At 37.5% G+C, this 20,713-nt stretch overlaps 1 protein-coding gene across 9 annotated transcripts in view; it reads left to right on the top strand.

The window, feature by feature from the left end:
* The window catches only part of SSH2 (slingshot protein phosphatase 2), a 412,119-nt gene that overhangs the window by 205,187 nt on the left and 186,219 nt on the right, over positions 1 to 20,713 (top strand). For 8 of the 9 annotated variants that reach the window (XM_077165399.1, XM_077165398.1, XM_077165401.1 and 5 more), the window contains one exon: positions 20,668 to 20,711. In XM_077165399.1, coding sequence (XP_077021514.1) covers positions 20,668 to 20,711 — 44 coding nt within the window. Of the gene's footprint in view, positions 1 to 14,650; positions 15,340 to 20,667; positions 20,712 to 20,713 lie in introns of those variants that run through there. The other variant, XM_077165405.1, reaches the window with a different exon arrangement.

Below are 20,713 nucleotides of genomic sequence, written 5' to 3'. Positions count from 1 at the left end.
AGGGGACATACATCCTTTCAAACCAGCACAACTTGCTAACTAAATGCCAGCCTCAGGTGACTAAGTTAGTAGGTCACATATTTACTGGAGATGCTGCAGGGGTGGGCTAGTACACATACGTAGCAATATCTTTTCTGAATTTAGAGGTCATGGTACATCAAATGAAGAGTATATTGGTGATTCTAGCAGTATCTGTGAACATACTGTGTTTGACTTTCTTTTTTATTTAGCTACATATTTGACCCACATTATTATTTAGCTATTTCCAGTTTCTCATGGCAATAAATTCTAAGGTTTAGCACATTTAGTTATTCTTTTGGTTCTCATCATTTCTTTGGTTGGCTGGTATATATATTTGTTTTTAAATCCTTGTTGCTACATAGTGGGCCAGAATTTTCTCCTCCACAATGTTTCTTTGTGTTGAAGTCCTTACTCATTTTTCCCTTTCCTTACCTACAAACTTTTTTTCATCATTTATTTGCTCAATGACATTCATTCATTCAGTAAATATCTCTAGAGAACCCACTAGGTGCTTTATTTTTACTAAATCAGGAAAACATAAGAATACATGTAATTATAATTCAAAGGAGAATATGATAAATGTGAGAAGAAAGATTAATGAACAGGAATTTAGGAAAGAAGAGTTCATACCCAGTTGGGGGAAAAGCAGAGACTTTCGTTAGATCAGAGATTTTTCTTCCTATAAAGAAAGAACCGAATCCTTGATGAAAGAGGGTCAAAGCAAAGTGTATTTTTGACTGAGGCAATTTCCTAGGGCACAGTGCTAAAAAAAACTTGACATGGTTTAGAATTCTGAATGGACTCTTTCAGAACCTTGTAGATGATTTATGAGAAAAGAAAAATTTATTCTCACCATTCCCCCAAGGGGACTTTGCAAATACTTTTCTATTTATCAGGGCATCACTTTGGACAAACCAACAAAATCTCATGTCCTACTCAAGGTTCCATGTACTTATGGTGTTCAATTAAGCTGTCTACATAAGTTATATTAGGAAATGCACTAGTCAAAATATAAATTTTGTACCAAACATTTTTTGCTTCAGTCTCACACATAAGTTAAAATTTTAAAATATTAATTACTCTCAATTTTCAACACCCTGCAGTAATGACATTCCTTTGTTCTTCCTCATGCAAAAACATTTTTTAAATTTGTAATTTATTCACTATCATTATACACTCTAGGCATTCCTAGATTATACCACCTCAGTCTTTATCGTCTATCTTTCTTTCTGATTTCATTTGTGTCCCCAGCCCTCCTCCCTCTATCATTCTCACATTCAGCTTCATTTAAACACTACAGATTTTTGAGTGTTGATCTTGTAACCTGCCACTTTGCTGTACTCATTTATTAGCTCTGGTAGTTTTGCGGTGGATTTTTCAAGGTTTTCGACATATAATATCATATCATCTGCAAACAGTGAGAGTTTTACTTCTTCCTTTCCAATTTTGATGCCTTGTATTTCTTTTTCTTGTTTAATTGCTCTGGCTAGAACTTCCAACGCAATGTTGAATAACAGTGGTGATTGTGGACATCCTTGTCTTGTTCCTGATCTTAGGGGGAAAGTTTTCAGTTTTTCCCCGTTGGGGATGATGTTAGCTGCGGGTTTTCATATATTCCCTTTATCGTATTGAGGAAGTTCCCTTCTATTCCTATCCTGTGAAGTGTTTTCAACAGGAAAGGATGTTGAATTTTGTCAAATGCCTTTTCTGCATCAATTGAGATCATCATGTGGTTCTTCTGCTTAGATTGTTGATATGGTGTATTACATTAATTGATTTTCTTATGTTGAACCATCCGTATATACGTGGGATGAATCCTACTAGGTCATGGTGTATAATTCTTTTAATATGCTGCTGTATTCAATTTGCAAGAATTTTGTTGAGGATTTTCACATCTATATTCCTAAGAGAGATTGGTCTGTAGTTTTCTTTTTTTTGTAATATCTTTGTCTGGCTTTGGCATGAGGGTGATGTTGGCTTCATAGAATGAGTTAGGTATCTTTCCCTCCTCTTCAATTTTTTTGAAGAGTTTGAGCAGGATTGGTACTAATTCTTTCTTGAATGTTTGTTAGAATTCACACATGAAGCCGTCTGGTCCTGGACTTTTCTTTTGGGGGAGCTTCTTAATGACTGATTCCATTTCTTTACTTGTGGTTGGTTTGTTGAGGTTGTCTATTTCTTCTCGACGCAATGTTGGTTGTTCATGCCTAACTAGGAAGCTGTCCATTTCATCCTCATTGTCAAGTTTATTAGCATAAAGTTGTTCATAATACCCTCTTATTACTTCCTTCATTTCTGTGGGGTCGGTGGTTATGTCTCTTTTTCTATTTCTGATTTTATTTATTTGCATCCTCTCTCTTCTTTTTGTCAACCTCTCTAAGTGTCCATCAAATCTTATTGATTTTCTCATAGAACCAACTTCTCATTTTGTTGATTTTCTTGATTGTTTTCATGTTCTCAATTTCATTTATTTCTGCTCTAACCTTCACTATTTTTTTCCTTTTGTTTGCTTTAGGGTTAGTTCGCTGTTCTTTCTCTAGTTCTTCCAAGGGGCAGTTAGTTCCTCGATTTTATGCTCTTTTTTTTTTTTTGATATAGGCCTTTAGGGCAATAAATTTCCTTCTTAGCACTGCCTTTGCTGTGTCCCATAAATTTTGATTTGTTGAGTTTCCGTTTTCTTTTGCCCAAGATATTTACTGATTTCTCTTGTAATTTCTTCCTTGATCCACAGGTTGTTTAAGGGTGTGTTGTTGAGCCTCCACATATTTATGAATTTTCTGGCACTCTCATTATAATAATTTGCAACTTCATTCCTTTATGATCTGAGAAAGTGGTTTGTATGATTTCAATCTTTTTAAATTTATTGAGACTTGCTTTGTGACCCAGCATATGGTCTGTCCTTGAGAATGATCCATGAGGACTTGAGAAAAAGGTGTATCCTGCTGTTGTGGGGTGTAATGTTCTATAAATGTCTGTTAAGTCTAGCTCATTTATTGTATTATTCCAATTCTGTGTTTCTTTATTGATCCTCTGTCTAGATGTTCTGTCCATTGATGAGAGTGGGGAACTGAAGTCTCCAACTATTATGGTAGATGTGTCTATTTCTCTTTTCAGTGTTTGCCTCATGTATTTTGGAGCACTCTGGCTTGGTACATAAATATTTATGATTGTTATGTCTTCTTGTTGAATTGTTCTTTTTATTAATATATAGTGTCCTTCTTTGTCTCTTAACTGTTTTACATTTGAAGACTAATTTGTTTGATATTAGTATAGCTACTCCTGCTCTTTTCTGATTGTTATTTGCATGAGATATCTTTTCCCAACCTTTCACTTTCAACCTATGTTTATCCTTGGGTCTAAGATGTGTCTCCTGTAGACAGCATATAGATGGGTCCTGTTTTTTAATCCGTTCTGCCCCTCTATGTCTTTTGATTGGGGAGTTTAATCCATTAATAAACGTTTAAGGTTATTACTGTAAGGGCAGTACTTTCTTCTACCATTTTGCCTTTTGGATTTTATGTGTCATATCTCATTTTCCTTCTTTTTACCTTTACTGATAGTCTTCATTTCTACACACTTCTCCATACCTCTCTCTCCTGTCTTTTTGTATCTGTCTCTAGTGCTCCCTTTAGTATTTCTTGCAGAACTGGTTTCATGGTCACAAATTCTCTCAGTGATTTTTGTCTGAAAATGTTTTAATTTCCCCCTAATTTTTGAAGGACAATTTTTCTGGATATAGAATTCTTGGTTGGCAGTTTTTCTCTTTTAGTAATTTAAATATATCATCCCACTGTCTTGCCTCCATGGTTTCTGCTGAGAAATCTACACATAGCCTTATTGAGCTTCTCTTGTATATGATGGATTGCTTTTTCTCTTGCTGCTTTCAAGATTCTCTCTTTCTCTTTAATATTTGACATTCTGATTAGTAAATATCTTGGAGTATGTCTGTGTGGATCTGTTCTGTTTTGGGTGCACTTCTGAATCTGTAATTTTAAGTCTTTTATAAGAGCTGGGAAATTTTCAGGGATCATTTCCTCCATTAGTTTTTCTCCTCCTTTTTCTTCTCTTCTCCTTCTGGGACACCCACAACATGTATATTCAAGCACTTCATGTTGTCATTCAGTTCCCTGAGTCCCTGTTTATATTTTTCCATTCTTTTGCCTGTATTTTCTTTTGCTTGTCAGATTTCAGATGTTCCGTCCTCCAGTTCAGTAATCCTATCTTTTGCTTCTTGAAATCTGACATTGTAGGTCTCCTTTGTTTTTTTCATCTCTTCTTGTCTGCTTTTCATTCCCATAAATTCTTTGATTTGTCTTTTCAGACTTCCAATTTCTTCTTTTTGTTCATTCCATGCCTTCTTTATATCCTCCCTCAATTCACCAATTTGATATTTGATGAGGTTTTCCATGTCTGTTCGAACATTTTGAATTAATTGTTTCAACCCTTGAATTTCATTTGAATTGTTGATGTGTTCCTTTGACTGCACCATATCTTCAATTTTCCTAGTGTGATTCATTATTTTTTGCTGGCGTCTAGGCATTTAATTACCTTAATTAGTTTATTCTGGAAATTGTTTTCACTTTTTTTACCTAGAGTTTTCTTGCTGGATGACTTTGTTTTCTGTCTGTTCTTTGACATTCAGTTCAGCTTATTCTGGACCTCTAGCTTAGGTTTTCTTTAACAGATCAGGATTTTTCAGTTCTTGTTTCTTTCCCTGCCTGTATGGTACCTTTTTTCCCTCCTTAGGAAGGTCTGCTTAGGTTTTATAGACCCCGGCCAGATTTTCCCAGACCAAACTGGCCTCCTGTCAGGAGGAAAGAGTCACCTGTGTCAGTTTTCGCTGAGGGTGAGACCCAGCACATTGATAGGCTTTCCTATGAAGCCTCTGGGCTGTCTGTTTTTCCTATCCTGCCCAGTATGTGGTGCTTGTCTGCCTGCAGGTCCCAGCAGCATAAGGTGATGCGGTACCTTTAACTTCAGCAGACTCTCCCTGCTGGAGGCGTGGTGCAGACAGAGGAGAGGTTGTAGTCTGGCTTTAATTGCTTCCCTTTTCCAAACACTGGGGTCTGAACTCCTTGAGGGAGGGATTCCACCTGAGTTGGGCCCCACCGCTCTCCTGGGGAAGGCACCGGCTCCAGACAAACGCTCAAATAGCTTAACTCTGCCTATGCCTGGAGCAGTGGAGCCTGATAAGCCTTGCAGCTGTATCCAAAGAGCGATCAAGCCATAGACCAGCCACCAAAATGAAAGCGAAAAATCCTTTTCGGAGCCAAAACCCCCGTTTCCAGGGTTTGCCAATCAAGAGCTGAAGTTGGTACATTGCTCCGTGTATCTCCAGGTCCTATGTGCCCCCTCCTTTCGTTCAGGACCCAGACCTTCTCAAATAATAAAAAAAAAAACCTTTCTTTTTCTGTCAGCCTTGCCCCCTGTGCACCAGGGCTAATACCAGCGACCTCCACTTTTACTCAAGGTTCAGCTGAGCTGCGGGCCTATTTTTAGTAGTCAGAATTTGTTAATTAATTCCACATTTGGAGATTTGTTGCACCCAGCCTCTGCTGCTGGTAATCTCTCCTTCCTTTCCCCTCTGGGAAGCAGCCTGTGGGGGAGAGACACCGACTGCTAAGGCTTGGGAAACTCAAGGTTCTGGGTAGGCTCGCACCCGGTCCAGCTCGTCCAGACTGGGGTATACTGTGTGTCCGGTCACTGACGTGGCCCCAGCAGTTGTTCTGTACTATTCCTGGCTATTTACTAGCTGCTCTGGAGGACAACTAAATTCTACACATTGCTGAGCTGCCATCTTGGCACAGAATCCACAGTTGATTTTTGAGTGTTTAAACTTGTACCCTAAAATTTTGCTAAATTCATTTATTAACTCTGTTAACTTCCTTTTGGCCTTTTAGGGATTTTCATTGTATAGGATCATGTCATCTATGAATAGAGATAGTTTTACTTCTTCCTTTCTAGTTTGAATGCTTTTTATTTCTTTTTCCTCCCTAAGTGTTCTGGCTTACACTTTCAGTACAGTATTGAATAGCATTGGTGTAAATGGGCATCCTTGTCTTACTTCCGACCTCACGGGTAAGCTTTCAGTCTTCACAATTGAATATGATATTAGATGTGGGATTTTCATGGTAGCCCTTTATCACGTGGAGGAGCAGCTTCTTAATTTACTTACCTTTCTCTTTCTTTGTACATTAAGATGTTTTCCAATTGTTATTATGAATAATCAGCAACTGATGTTATTGTACATAAATCTTAGATCATGTAACAGAAAAAACATAGTACGGCATCTTTAATTTCCGTTTCTTTAATTTAAGGTAGTTACTTTTACTTCCTTTTCAACCATTTTATGAATTATCTTTTATGAATTATCTGTTCCTACTCTTTGCCCATTTTTCTCTAGTGGTATTTGCCTTTTTTGTACTGATGTGTTGAAATTCCTAGTTTATTGAGGCTCATAATCCATTGTTTCATATATGGTGAAAATGTTTTTCACAGTTTGTCATTGGACTTTACATTCTTATTTTTACTTTTTTTTCCTTCCTATACTTGTATATATTTTTGTTTTTTAATATCTGGCATGGTTTAAAAATGCATGAATATCTAACTAAGATACGCGTTTTTGGTGGTTCTAAGTATATTGTTCGTTTTCTTAAATAAAAAAAGAATTTAAAAAATGCATGTATATATACATTTAAGAACAGATTCTCAACCCTGTGGATATAGTTTTAAAAACTTAATTGTATACTTTAAATAGGTGAATTATATGGTGTGTAAATTATATCTCAATAAAAATGTTTTAGAAGAACACAGCTGCCTGGCGTGGTTTTGCGGCCTCATACTGCCTTATCCCGCCACTGCCAGCAATTTCCCAGTGCCTGGCTCCTGCATATCCAGTGCCCCCTGGAGCCACTTGGGGCCAACTCCCAGAGGGCTGGGGTCCAGACTATCAGTGCATGCTTCAGACCCACTTTTGGACAGATTATGACGCTTTAACAGATGGGCTGAAGGGTATGCTAAAGGAGATGAAGCCAAGATAAAAGACAAAAAACCTGCTCCTCCAAAGCCAGAACCTAAGCCTAAAAAAAAGCCCCTGCAAAAAATGGAGACAAGGTACCCAAAGGAAAAAAGGGAAAAGCTCATACTGGCAAGGATGGGAATAACTATACAGATACCAAAACAGACCGGGCACAAAAAGCCAAAGGTGCTGGAGATGCCAAGTAAAGTGTGTGTATTTTTGACAATGGTGTACATCTGGTGACTGTACAGTTTGAAATGCTATTTTTTTAATCAAGTTTTATAAAAATGCAGAATTTTGTTTTACTCTTTTTTCAAGCTATGACACAGAACACGTCATTGTTTTTTGGGGAAGGGGCAAATGTCACTAATAGAATGTCTCCAAAGCTGAATTAACAAGGGAGAAAACACCTTTCTCCTCTAGTTTTGAGAAACTTCATCTTTACTGTCAGGATATTGGATTCCCTGATAGTGGTATATATTAGCCACCTTGGCACAAATGCCTTGTGGTATGGGAAAACTAAAATTCATTTTTATGTCCTCATGTCCTTTTCTCCTTCTCAGCCTTTAGCATAGACTTGACTCCCTAAAATCTTTTGAGGCCTCACCCAAAAAATTACCAGAATGTCAGGCAATCTAGACTTTCCAGTGATACCCCCGAGATGGCATCCTGCAAAAGAGCAGCAAGTCCTTGTTTAGTTTGTGGATCGTCAAACTGATAATTCTGCCACTTTCATTTCATTTCCTGAAAATCAGGGTTGGCTCTTGAAAAGTTGTCAAACAACATGCTAAATGTGAACTGTCAACCCTCACTCTAAACTTTATCAGTTCAGAGCATCAAATGAAGGTTTTATAGTGGCTGTCTGATTTTGGTGGTCCATTGAAGAAGTGAATTTGAAAGCTGTTGTATACTGTTAATGGTTGTCTGCCCATGTCCTGCCTGAAATACCATGATTGTTTATGGAAAGTATCTTTAATAAAGCTGGATATAGTTTGGCTTGGAAAGAAATAAAAAGAACACATACTATGTGCCAGGTATTGGGATATAAAGACAAAGAAGATATAGTGAGAGCTCACAGTTTAGTCGGTCTTTCTGTCATTTTATTTTCTGCTAGAATTAGAGGTAGGCATTTCTACTCCCTCCCTGACAGCACTGCTTACATTGTATGTATGTGATTTCCTTTTTTAATTTTAAAAATTATAAGCACAGCTGCATGAAAGTTAAAATACTGTCATTGGGCGGGCAATGGTGGCTCAGTGGCACAATTCTCGCCTGCCGTGCCAGAGACCTGGGTTTAATTCCCAGTGCCTGCCCATGAAAAAAAAAAAAAAAGGACAACTCAGTGGAAAATAAAACTCTTTAGATATTTTGTACTTGAAATTCTATAAATTCTTAGAGAATTAGGTTGTGAAACTTGCATAAAACTGTTTGCATTCCATTTTTATCTCTGTGTGAATAGAAACACTTGTTCACCTTATTTTGATGACTAATTTTTTACTGTTTTATTCTTTAAACAGAATAATGCTTATAAAATGAAAGTTCATTAGAATTGATTTTTTTAACTCAAAGACACTGGTCAATATCAAAATAATTATAGAAATGTATAGCTTTTCTATATTGCCAGCAATAAGTACTTCAACATATGATATAGAACAACCAGCAAGAATTGGCTCCAGAAAACAGTTAATGGACTGTAGTTACAAAGCAGGAGAGTACTGAAATAGAGAAAAACGCTTCTTAAAAGCAGTAGGATCTTGGTACCCTGGTTGGTCCTGCTCCCAGAGGGAGCAGAGTGGCCTTCGTGCACATTCTGGGGTGCATGTATGTCTGTACCAGTCTGTCTGGTGGTGGCCTGAGGGACTTGCCCTCCTAGAGGGCAGCTCAGAGAGCTCTCTACAGAATGCTTGGGAGAAGGTTATGCTGCCTGGGGCAAGAAATTTTTGGCTGTAGGATATACAGTGCAGTGCCTGGAACAAGCACTTCCCCAGCTGACTAAGAAGAGAACCTCGATTAAAAGTCTATACATTAGAGGGGGAAGATCAAGGTAAGATATCTAGTGATGAGGGCTGCTGTTGGCTTTCCAAGCACATGTGCCATGTATAAGCACATGTACCTGTCAGCTAAACCATATCTTCAAAGTATAACTTTTCCACTGGTTCCTTTTTGTCAATTGAGGAACATTTTATACCACAGTAAGATAGGCTATAAAGATTTATCTGCTAACTAAAGGCTCTGTCCAAGATTACAGGCACTGAAAATAGTCTTTTAAAATACAACAAATGATGTAATCTTTGACTTGTCTGCCCTCTCGTGGAAAACTCTGGTTAATTTAACCAGGTTTTTTTTTTTTTCGGGTATGACAAAGGGAGTGAGTGGTGGTGACTTTAGGAAGGTACCTAATTTTTCGAATTGGCTTTCCAAATTTTAGCCTGTGTTCCCTTAAAGAAATTTGTATTGCTGCCAAAACCACATATTTATAATTTCATTCTGTTTTCTAAGATGTTGCTAAGTACCTTACCTTGCTTCCCAGTAGGGTCAGGTCCAAGATCCTATCACTCCAATCTCTTGTCCCCTTTAACTTAACTTTGCAAATTATTTCAAAGCAACCTCTGGGTTTCAACTCAGCTAATCCAACTCACTGCCTACCCTAAAATCTCAAAAGTATTTCTGCTGTTTTTCCCTCTTGCTCATGTCTTGAATGCCCCATTGGTCTCTGCACCTCTTCAGATCATATCCTTCCTTCAAGACCAGACTTAAAGCCCACTTCTTTCTGTGAACACTGAACCCATAGGAATAGCTCTCTTCTCTATTCTGTGGCATATACTTGTAAGTATATACTTATACTTCCTGTGCCAGACATTTACATTGGATTTTTTGGATCAATTTTTCCAAGATGACAACCTTATCTCTTCGGGCTGAAAACTCATTAAGTATGGTACTGTCTCATACTTCTTGGATTTAAGCAGCTTGCAGTGAATATGTTGATATTTGCTGTTCAAAGATATACAGTGTCCTAACTCTAGCTTGTCCCCTCTTGGTGGCTAAAAAGCTAATTGCCTAGATTTAAATATGAATATTAATATAATAGTAATTCATTTTCTCCTAATCAAAACCCTGTCTTAACACACCTGTGTCTTAAATATTCTATTTTTTTAATTCAGAGGAATTAACTATATTTTTCTGATCATTAGTTTGAAAATGATTTTAGAAAGTTTGAAAAGATAAAGCTATTCAGTAATATTTGGTAAGCAATCAGGGTAGCTTCATTACCTTTCTGCATGTGTTCTTTGGCCTTATTTCTGAGTAATGTTTCAGTTTGTAACCTTGGTTGGTTCTAACCTAGTTCCTTATTTCCGTGGATACTTAGTATATTAAATATTAATATTTAGTGTATTAAATATTAAAAGAAACATAATAAACTGATTTTATTTAGCCTCCCTCAGGCGTTATCAGTGCCTTTTACAGTTTAAATTCCTCGTGGAGACCTGGTAATAATGTGTAGCAGCAGACAGAGTGTAAAACCAGAAGCCAGGCTGAGTTGTTGGGGTATTGCTAACAGGACACACAAACAAAGAACAAATAATACAGGCAAAAGAAGCAAATAACACAGGAAAAAGGAGCAAACACTATCTGTAGGTAGAAGCTAAGATTGGAGTCAAGAGTTTTCAACCCAAGTTTACAGAACAGAAAAGATGAGCCTGTAGGTAGAGATGATATTCAAAATATTTAACAACAAATATAGCCATCAACCAGTCAGAATAGGTGGAAGCAGAATCTGGAAGTCCTCTGCTGTGCCAGGCATTAGCCTGATTGTTGCTGGATTATGAAACATTCAGAGGGGCTCTAGGCAACCACTATTTACCACCCACTATGGAAATATTTCAGTGTTTTCATAATTAATACAATTCTGTCTGTTCTGGATGAACATAGAATAATTACCTGGATATATCTGGTTGAGGGCTCAGGCTACAATGAAGAAAATGGACCAAATGTAGGGTAGTATCTGTTCATTCGCACAGAAAGGAACAGAATTTGAACAGGAAGAGAGCTCAAAGACAGGGTCTTAGATCAGGGTCCCCATTAGTGCACTTAGACTGTTCTTTAATGCAAGTGGAATAGCTTGTCCTGGCAAAAAGTGTATTCAACCTTACCAAACAGAATTCTGCCTTTTGCCTCTCACTCTTAGCTTATTTTGGGCAAATTATATCACTTCTGTAGGCAGTTTCTTTGACTGAGAAATAAGGCTCTAATCACACCTGCCCTGCATTCATCTCTGGGTGGTTAAAATTAAATTATAGTCATGAAAAAACCCTATATTTTTGAGAAACAATGGCACAGAGGCAGAGTCTTCTCATTATCCTACGAGAGGTACTGCTTACTCTGCCTCAGATTTAGGCACTCATCTTGCATTGGCAAACCAAGTGTCATGGTTAGGGACAGGTGTCAACTTGGCCAAGTTGTGGTACCTGTTCATCTGATTGGGCAAGCGCTGGCCTGTCTGTTGCAATGAGGACATTTCATAGGATTAGGTCATGTTCACGTCAGCTACATCCACAGCTGATTCCATTTGTAATCAGCCAAAGGGGAGTGTCTTCTGCAATTAGTGATGCTAAATACAATCATGGGAAGCCTTTTAAGGAGGACTCAGAGGAGACCTGTTCCATTCCTGCTTTGGCTGGTGAGCCTCTCCTGTGGAGTTCATCCAGGCCATCCATTGGAGTCATCGGCTTCGCAGCCTGCCCTGTGGATTTTGGACTCTGCGTTCCTACGATCACGTGAGACACGTTCATAAATTTTATATTTGCAAGTTTTCCCTGTTGATTCTGTTTCTCTAGAGAACCCTAACTAATACACCAAGGATATGACTAATAATTTAATGGAGATGTAACACATAATATTGTGAAATTAGTCTAAGGTTTATTCATAGTTTTGCTACTTACTGATTATGATACCTTGGGCAATATTCATTAATTCATCTGATATCTGTTGATCATCTTCTGTATGCCTGGCACTATGCCAGTATAGTAAGTTCTGCCCTTACAGAGCTTACTATCTAGAAAAGGAAATAATAGCTCTTTTGGGGGAGCTGAGTTCCCAACATCACCTTGATCTCCCTAGTGCCTACCATAATTACTTTGTGAGGGTAGTAACTACCCATATCCTTGGTTTTGGAAATGTTTTTCCAAACCTTTAAGACAAAAGTTTTTAATCTTAACTGTTTATCACTTAGTTTCTATGGAACTTTTAAAATGTGCAGATTCTTGGACCCAACCTGGTGATGTGCTGGTAAATGTTTAAGAACTTGTTTGGGGAGGGTAGAAAGTGTGGGTGTGGGTAGGAAAGTGTAATGAGGTGGGTGATTATTTGTAGCATTTGCTGGCTTCTCTGGTAAATACTCCTTCCAGATAAATTTCAAGCTACCAATCTGAGCCTTCCAAGATTCTTAAAATGTTAACAATTTTTATAATTGTTAAAATTTTAATAATTAAAAAATAATTTTTTATTATTAAATTATAATAATGTTTTAATAATTCCTCTGAACCTAGCCAACTCTAGCATACCATTGGTCCCACCTTGCAGCTAAAGAATAAGAATCTCTAGACATGAGGCCTGGAGATTTTTTTTTTACTAAAAAAACTCCAGCTGTGATTCTGAAAGGAAATCAAAGTTAAGAACCAAAGTTAATGACTTAACCTTGTGTCTGATGCTCCTTAGATCCAGGGTATGGACAGATGAGTAAAAAATGTGGATAAAAATAAATTAATAAATAAAAGGAGACTGGAAAAGGGGTAAAATAAAAATTGGGTAGATTGCAATACTAGTGGTCAATGAGAGGGAGGGGGTAAGGTGTACAGTATGTATGAGTTTTTTCTTTTTATTTCTTTTTCTAGAATGATGCACATTTTCTAAAAAAAATGGTCATGGTGATGAATACACAACTATGTGATGATACTGTGAGCCACTAATTGTTGCACTATGTATAGAAAATATGTGTGTGAAGATTTCTCAATTTAAAAAATTAAAAAAGGGCAGGCCACAGTGGCTCAGCAGGTAGAGGTCTTGCCTGCTGTGCTGGAGACCCAGGTTCAATTTCCGGTGCCTGCCCATGCAAAAACTTAAAAAAATAAAGAACCAGGAACTTGCAAGTTTCCATATTGCATTGCCTATTCAGATGTGACAGGTTCAGAACACAATAAGACTTACCTTTTAAAACTAAATAGCCTCAAGAAGTTGGGTCTCTGCTGATAGAAAAGATATTATAACAACTCTGAAATTATCATAAGATGGTGAGTTAAGTGTACACAATAAATGGTGTGAAATAAGAGAATTGTAGTCAAAAGACTTCCAGTGACAGCTTTGTACCCAGAGCTCAGATTTTCTATTGGGCATTGACTCTGTGATATCTTTAAAATGAACTGCTGACCAAGGACTTTGGTATTGTTTAGAAGCAAAGCTATGTCAGGAAAATTTTAAATCAGATTCAACTGAGATTTATACATATTTGTATTTTAAAGGAGTTAACACTTGAGAAATACTGATGTCTCACAGAGGTTTTCTGTTTCTTGATATCACAGACAAGGAAGTTCGTTTCTTAAGCCCTGTAGTAGCAGGAGCATGGTGTAACTTTGATTTTGTTTGTAACTTTGATTGCGTGATACTGTGGTTTTCCTAATTCCTGTTCCCTTGAATCTCGGCTAGCCTTCTTTGATCCACCAATAGAGCATGGCAGAAGTGACATTTTGCCAACTCTGGGCCTAGCATTGAGGAGGATTGACAGCTTCCACATTGTTATTTTGGAACTTTAAGTCACCATTGAAAGAAAACTAACCTCGATGTCATCATATATTAAAGAGGCCCAAGCCATATACAGAGACTACATGTAGGCACTCCAGCTTATATTTCCATTGAACCCAGTTTTCCAGCCATCCAGGTCAAGATATCAGACATGTGAGTGATGTCTTCATCACTTCAGGCCAGCCCATCTGCCAGGCTCAATACCACCAGAATACCACTGAGTGGTCTCCAGTGATCTGTGTACAACAGAATATCAAATAATCCCTGCGTGAACTCCTGACCCCAAAAGATTGTTATGAAGCAATGGATAACCCAAACATCTGGTTCCATCCCCAGCTTTCTTTGTAGGAGAGAATCTAAGCCTTCTCTTGCCAATAGCCAAGTGGCAGAAATATTTAAAAGCCTTTACTTCTTTAAGCCTCTGTGCTTTGTATCTTTTTCCTGAAGCCATAAGCACAGCATTATCTCTTCTCCTTTCAAAGTACATGCTCACTCTTAGAAAGATTACTAGATTCTTTTCTCCTGGCTGACAGATACCTCCTAAGGGCAGAGATGACTGATGGATAATCTGGAATCCAGCTAATGGATAAGTCACAACCATCTTTCCTGACCAGAGGACTGTTATCTTAAGAGTCCTACTATTATAGACTCATTTCATCAATATTATTTGATAGTTCTGTCCCGCATCACCTATCCTATGCTCCAGCTATTCACAGCTGCCCACCATTCCCAAAACACATCAAACTCTTTCTCACTTCTCTGCCTTTATCTATGCCAGCTCTTCTACCTGAAATACTTTTTCTCCTATTTTCCATCTGATAAAAACCTCTAGTTCAAATCCAGCACAAAAATTAACTTCTATGAATCATTCCCAAACCCCCCACAGTTAGTCCCTTCCTTCTCTGTTGCTTCAGTAGTATTTTGTACATCCCTCTGTTGTAGCTCAAATCATATTTCATGATAATTTCTGGTTTATGGAAATGTTTTTCCACTAAAATGTGAACTACCCAAGGACAAGAACATTTGCTTGCTTTTAATCTCTGCTGCTTAGTGCCTAACACATAATAGATATCCAATGAATGTTGAATGAATAAGAGAAATAAATAAATGAAAGCAAATGAATGCTTCTGTTTGATTAACCAAAACAAAAGCCTGTTTTTGAGATTCTTTTATATTGTTGACCCATTTGTCAATTGGACCTCTTAAGATGTTAATTAAGGTATGCCCATACTGAATGAGGGTGGGCCTTAATCCAATATAGCTGGAGTCTGTATAAGCAAAGAAAATTGGACATGAAAAAGGAAGCTATGAGAAGCAGCCAGTAACTGTAAGTTAATGGAACCCAGAAGAAGAAAGGAGATGATGTCATTATGTACACTGCCATGTGGCAGAATCCCAAGATTGCCAGTCACCCAGAAGATAACCAGCCCTGGGAGGAAGCAAGCTTTCTAGTCTCTGAAACTGTGAACCCATAAATTCATGATGTTAAGCCAAGCCATTATATGGTATTTGTCTTAGCAGATAAGAAACCATATCAGGGGCAGTGAGAACATTCAAAGAAATAGTGTCTGAAAACTTACCAAATTTAACCTAAGACATGAATATACACAGCAAAGATAGTCAAGTGAGCTGCAAAGAGGATAAACCCAAATAGAGGCACATCATGGATTATTACAGTCAAACTGCTGAGTGCCAAAGATAAAAAGAGAATTCTGAAAGTTGCAATAAGTGCCGATTTTCTCACTGGAAACCATGAAGTCAAGATGACAGTCGGATGACATTTTTAAAGGGCTAGAAGCAGAAACTTGCCACCTAGGAATTCTATATCTGGCAAAACAGTCTTTCAAAAGTGAGGGCAACTCCCCCCTATGTGGAACATGACATCCAGGGATGAAAGTCTCCTTGGAGGCATGGGAGATGACCCCCAGGGTTGAGCCTGGCCCTGGCACTATGGGATCAACAATGCCATCCTGACAAAAAGGGGGGAAAGAAGTATAATGGATAAGGTATCAGTGGCTGAGAGAGTTCAAATAGAGTCAAGAGGCTACATTGGAGGTCATGCTTATGCTTGCTTCAGTTAGACATTGCTACCTATTATAACTTGCCAAACCCCTACCAAAACCATCCCTGCTACTCCTAAAGAAACCTAGGACATCATCTAAGATTCTACAAAGGTTCTATCCACTAGGGTAACTTTCCAAAACCTACAACCTCTGTATGGGTTCCTGCACCAGATAAATTCTGAAATGCAGAGGGGCCAACCTTGCCAGAATATCAACTAGTTCTATCCCCCTGTCCCATATTAGCAACAGCCCCTTCCAACATGAAAAATTTAGAATGGTCATAGCCCAAATACCTCTAAAGAGTAAGAGAAAGATCAAAGGTGATGGTGGAGTTAAACAGAGAAGGTCAGGTTTAATAAATGAGTATGACTCGTGAATCATAATAGTATTTCTTTTAGCCTCCAGTACCTTACAGCAGATAGAAATAAGAACCTAAAATTGTGGAATTGTAACCCATACCAAACTCTGAAATCTGTTCTATAACTAATTGTTATGATATATTTTGAAATTTATTGCTTTTATGTATATATGTTATTTACTGAGAAGGAGGAGTATAACAAAGAAGATAGTATTTAACAAATGAGTATGACTGCTGAATCATTATATTGATATTTCTGTTGGTCTCAAGTGTCTTAGAGCAGCTAGAAGAAAAAATGAAAAATCGTGGAACTGTAACCCATACCAAACTTTAAAATCTGTTCTATAACTACTTATTTAAGTATACTTGGAAATTTATTGCTTTTTTTATATAAATTACATCTCACAATGTAAAAAAAAAGTGAGGGCAAAATTAGGACATTACCAGAGACACAAAAGCTGAGAGTGTTTGGTCACCACTAGACTAGCCCTACAAAAGGTGCTAAAGAGAGTTGTACAGGCTAAAAGGAAAGGACAATAGATTGACTCCCCCTGAAGAAATAAGTATTTTCTGGTAAGGGCAACAACCTGGCAAATGTAAATACCAGCATTAATACAATTTTGATTTGTAGCTCCATTTTTTGCTTCCTATAAGATCTAAAAAGCAAATGCATAAATATGATGAATCAGTGGTTTTATCTAAACATGTCATTTGAGATAAAGAACTCCACAAAGGTGGGTGGATGGAGGGGTATTGGAGCATAGTTTACATATACTATTGAAGATGGATATCAAAGCAAATGAAATTGTTAAAGATTTAGGATATTAAATTTAAGCCCCATGGTAACTGCAAAGAAACCTTTGGAGAATATACAAACTCATAGAGACAGAAATTAGCATACAAATTGTTGCCGTCAGGGAGATGAGACTTCATGTGTGGTGAGTATAAGGTTTCTGTTAGGGGAAATAGGAAAATTTTAATAGTGAAAGGTGGTGAGGGTACCACAACATTGTGAATGTGATTAATCCCACTGAATAGTATGCTCAGGAGTGGTTGATATGGTAAAGTTTACGTTGTGTATGTATGTGACTCAAGAAAGGCTGATGTCTGTCACATGGCAAGTGGCTGCTGTTCTTTGTTCCAGGTTCCGTTGCTTCTAGCTTCTGTTGCCAGTGGTTTCCTCTCTAAGCATCTGTGGGCCTTCACTTAGCTCTTCCAGGACACAACTCTGACTTCTGGCCTGCTTCGTATGTTATGGCAAGGCATGTGGCGACATCTGCTGGGCTCTGTCTGCATCTCCAAATGTCCATGTCTAGGCGCCTGTTCTCTGTTGGCACTCCAAGCATGGCACAGACAAAAATGTCTGTGTCTCTGTTAGTTCTGAAGCAACTGTGTGTTCTCCAAAACATCTCCCCTTTAAACAGACTCCAGTAAACTAATCAAGACCCACCTTGAATCAAGACCCATCTCCATCTAATCAAATGGTCATACCCACAATTGAGTGGGTCATTCTCCATGGAAACAATCTAATCAAAGGTTTCCACCCTACAGTATCAAATCGAATCAGGATTCAAAGACATGGCTTTTTGGGGGTACACAATACTTTCAAACCAGCACACCCACATTAAATAGGAAAAGAAAGAGCAATTAAAAAGACAATGACAGTTAAATCGAATTAGATTCTGGATGGGATCTAATGAGGGAGGAGAAAAGGCTCAAAAAGACATTGGGACAAATGAAAAAATTGGAATATGAGCTGTAATTTTTATGTCAATGTTAAATATTTTTGAACTGGATAACTGCACTTAAGGTCATTTTTATATAAGTGAACATCCTTGTTCTTAGGAAATGAACATGAAAGTATTAAGTGTTCGGGGAATATGATGACTGCAACCTACACTCAAGTGTTCCAAAAATGAATGATGAATAGATAGATTGATGGGTGGATGCATACATAGAAAACATGATATGGCAAATGTGGCAAAATGTTAAAATTGGTGAATCTGGTAGTATAAGGGTATGTTGGAGTTCTCTGTATGTGGTTGTATTATTTTTGTAAATGTCCTGTAAGTTGGAAAGTATTCAAATTAAGTTTTTTAAAAAAGATGTGGTTGGGCTGTGCTGCATTACTAATCATTTCCTAAATAGATCCATTTTTTCTGTCAGTATTAGATTCATCGTATCAATAAATAGTGAGTAAGTACAGAAAAAATAATGTGAGAAATACATCAGAATTTGAGATATTAACCCGTGGTAATAATCATAATGAAGTAGTATTTGTTACATATAGTCCAGGAAATAATTTCTATTGTTAATGATTGCGTTTGGCACAAAAATACATTTCCATTTGCTTACCTGAGACTTTCATTTCCATTTTTGCAAACTTTTCAGGTTCTGACTGTTCATTCTAAAGGCATTTATTTTCTATGTTGACATTTTCCTTTTAAATTCCTAACAGTCATGCAAAAAATATAGTATACTCTGATACTTTCTACTTATACTCCCTCCGAATCTTTGCAGTGTCCCTCCCATTGTGAGGACTGAGACATGCCTGAAATCAATAATGAAAATAGTAAGGGAATAAAGATTTTAGAGCTGAACTTGACTGCCCAGGAATGGAGACAGAATGAGGTAGAGTTTACATAAACTAGAAAATGTAGATGGCTCACTGGCAAATGTGCACAGATTGTTTCTGTTTATATTTCTCCTACTACTTATGGGTTTGTCAGTGTTCTAGTTTGCTAGCTGTTGGAATGTAACATACCAGAAACAGAATGGCTTTTTAAAAGGGGAATTTAATAAGTTGCTAGTTTATAGTTCTAAGGCCGAGAAAATGTCCCAATTAAAACAAGTCTATAGAAATGTACAATCTAAGACATCCAGAGAAAGATAACTTGGTTCAAGAAGGCTGATGAAGTTCAGGGTTTCTCTCTGAAGTGGAAGGGCACATGGCGAGCACAGTCAGGGTTCCTCTCTCATCTGGAAGGGCACATGGCGAACACGGCGTCATCTGCTAGCTTTCTCTCCTGGCTTCCGGTTTCATGAAGCTCCCTGGGAGGCATTTTCCTTCTTCATCTCCAAAGGTCGCTGGCTCATAGACTCTCTGCTTCGTGGTGCTACAGCAGTCTCTGCTCTCTCCGAATCTCTCTCATTCTCCAGAATGTTTCCTCTTTTATGGGACTCCAGGGACTTATCAAGACCCACCCAAATGGGTGGAGACATGTTCTTACCTAAACCACGTTAACAACCCCTCTTGATTAAATCACATCTCCAGGGAGATGATCTGATTACAGTTTCAAACATACAGTATTGAATAGGGATTATTCTGCCTTTATGAAATGGGATTTTGATTAAAATGTGGCTTTTCTATGCAGTAGCCTTGGATCATGCCCATCAGACATAAGGAGTTTCCATAAGTGCCAGGTAGCATGAAAGTGATGGGAGAGCAAATACAAAAGATCAGGGAACAAGTTTAAAGAAAAAGCCTCTCGGTATCATTAGTTCTTTCATCTTTTTCCACTTTTTCTTCAAGTCAGTATTCTTGACTCTGCAAAGATGTGTGTAATATCTTAATATATAATAAACCTAACTAAACGGTGGGCCAGTGATATACTTTTACAATGTGTTGAGAGGCATAATTTGGGCATCTTACTTCCCTTTTGTAAGCTGCAGATTCCTCATTTGTATAATATTCACATAAATATTCATATTTTACTGGGTTTAAATTGCTGTAAGTTTTAAGACCCATTATTATTTTATATGCTACTAAGAAAAAATAAATATTGCAAATTAAACATTCAGTGCTTTTTTAATCAATCAATTGTAGATTTATCCTAAGTTAGGTATTTGTTAGAATCAGTGAAAAAAAGTAGCCATCAAACTTAAGAGTTTTTACAAATTAAGTAGAATAACATACCTTAAGTATTTAGCATGGTGCCTAGCACATTTTAAGCTTAATAAGTGCTAATCATTGGGTTGATTGTGATTTGATCCTGAGCGCTCTGAATTGATATCCATTGTTTAAGTGATTGTTTGGGATCAGAATCATTAATGGGCCACATGATGAATTCGTTGGTGGTAGTCAGGATATCCATTCATTGTGAACTGGAAGTAGAATAACATTTACATAACATGTTCAGTTATCTTTCAGAGGTAATTCTTTTAATGATTAGCACAGTATTATCAATGAAATTTGCCTGTAAACTGTTGAAGTTTCTTCCAGGAATAAGTTATATTGATTTATATCAACCTTCTGGGTTGGCAGAAGTCACTTTTTATGAGGAGAATTTAATGCAAGTATATAACATAACTAAGGTATTCCCACATGTTGAGCTTAGTAACATTGCATTGTTTATATTGCATAGGAGACCTTGGGTTTAAATTTTGTTTTTCTGTCTTTTCTCTCTACGTAGGAGGCAGACAGTGGGGAGGAAGAATGCCGGTCACAGCCCAGGAGGT

The sequence above is a fragment of the Tamandua tetradactyla genome, chromosome 6, assembly GCF_023851605.1.
Source record: "Tamandua tetradactyla isolate mTamTet1 chromosome 6, mTamTet1.pri, whole genome shotgun sequence".
Taxonomy (NCBI): domain Eukaryota; kingdom Metazoa; phylum Chordata; class Mammalia; order Pilosa; family Myrmecophagidae; genus Tamandua; species Tamandua tetradactyla.
Note: the sequence above shows the minus strand (reverse complement) of the source record. Positions and strands in the feature narration are given on the sequence as shown.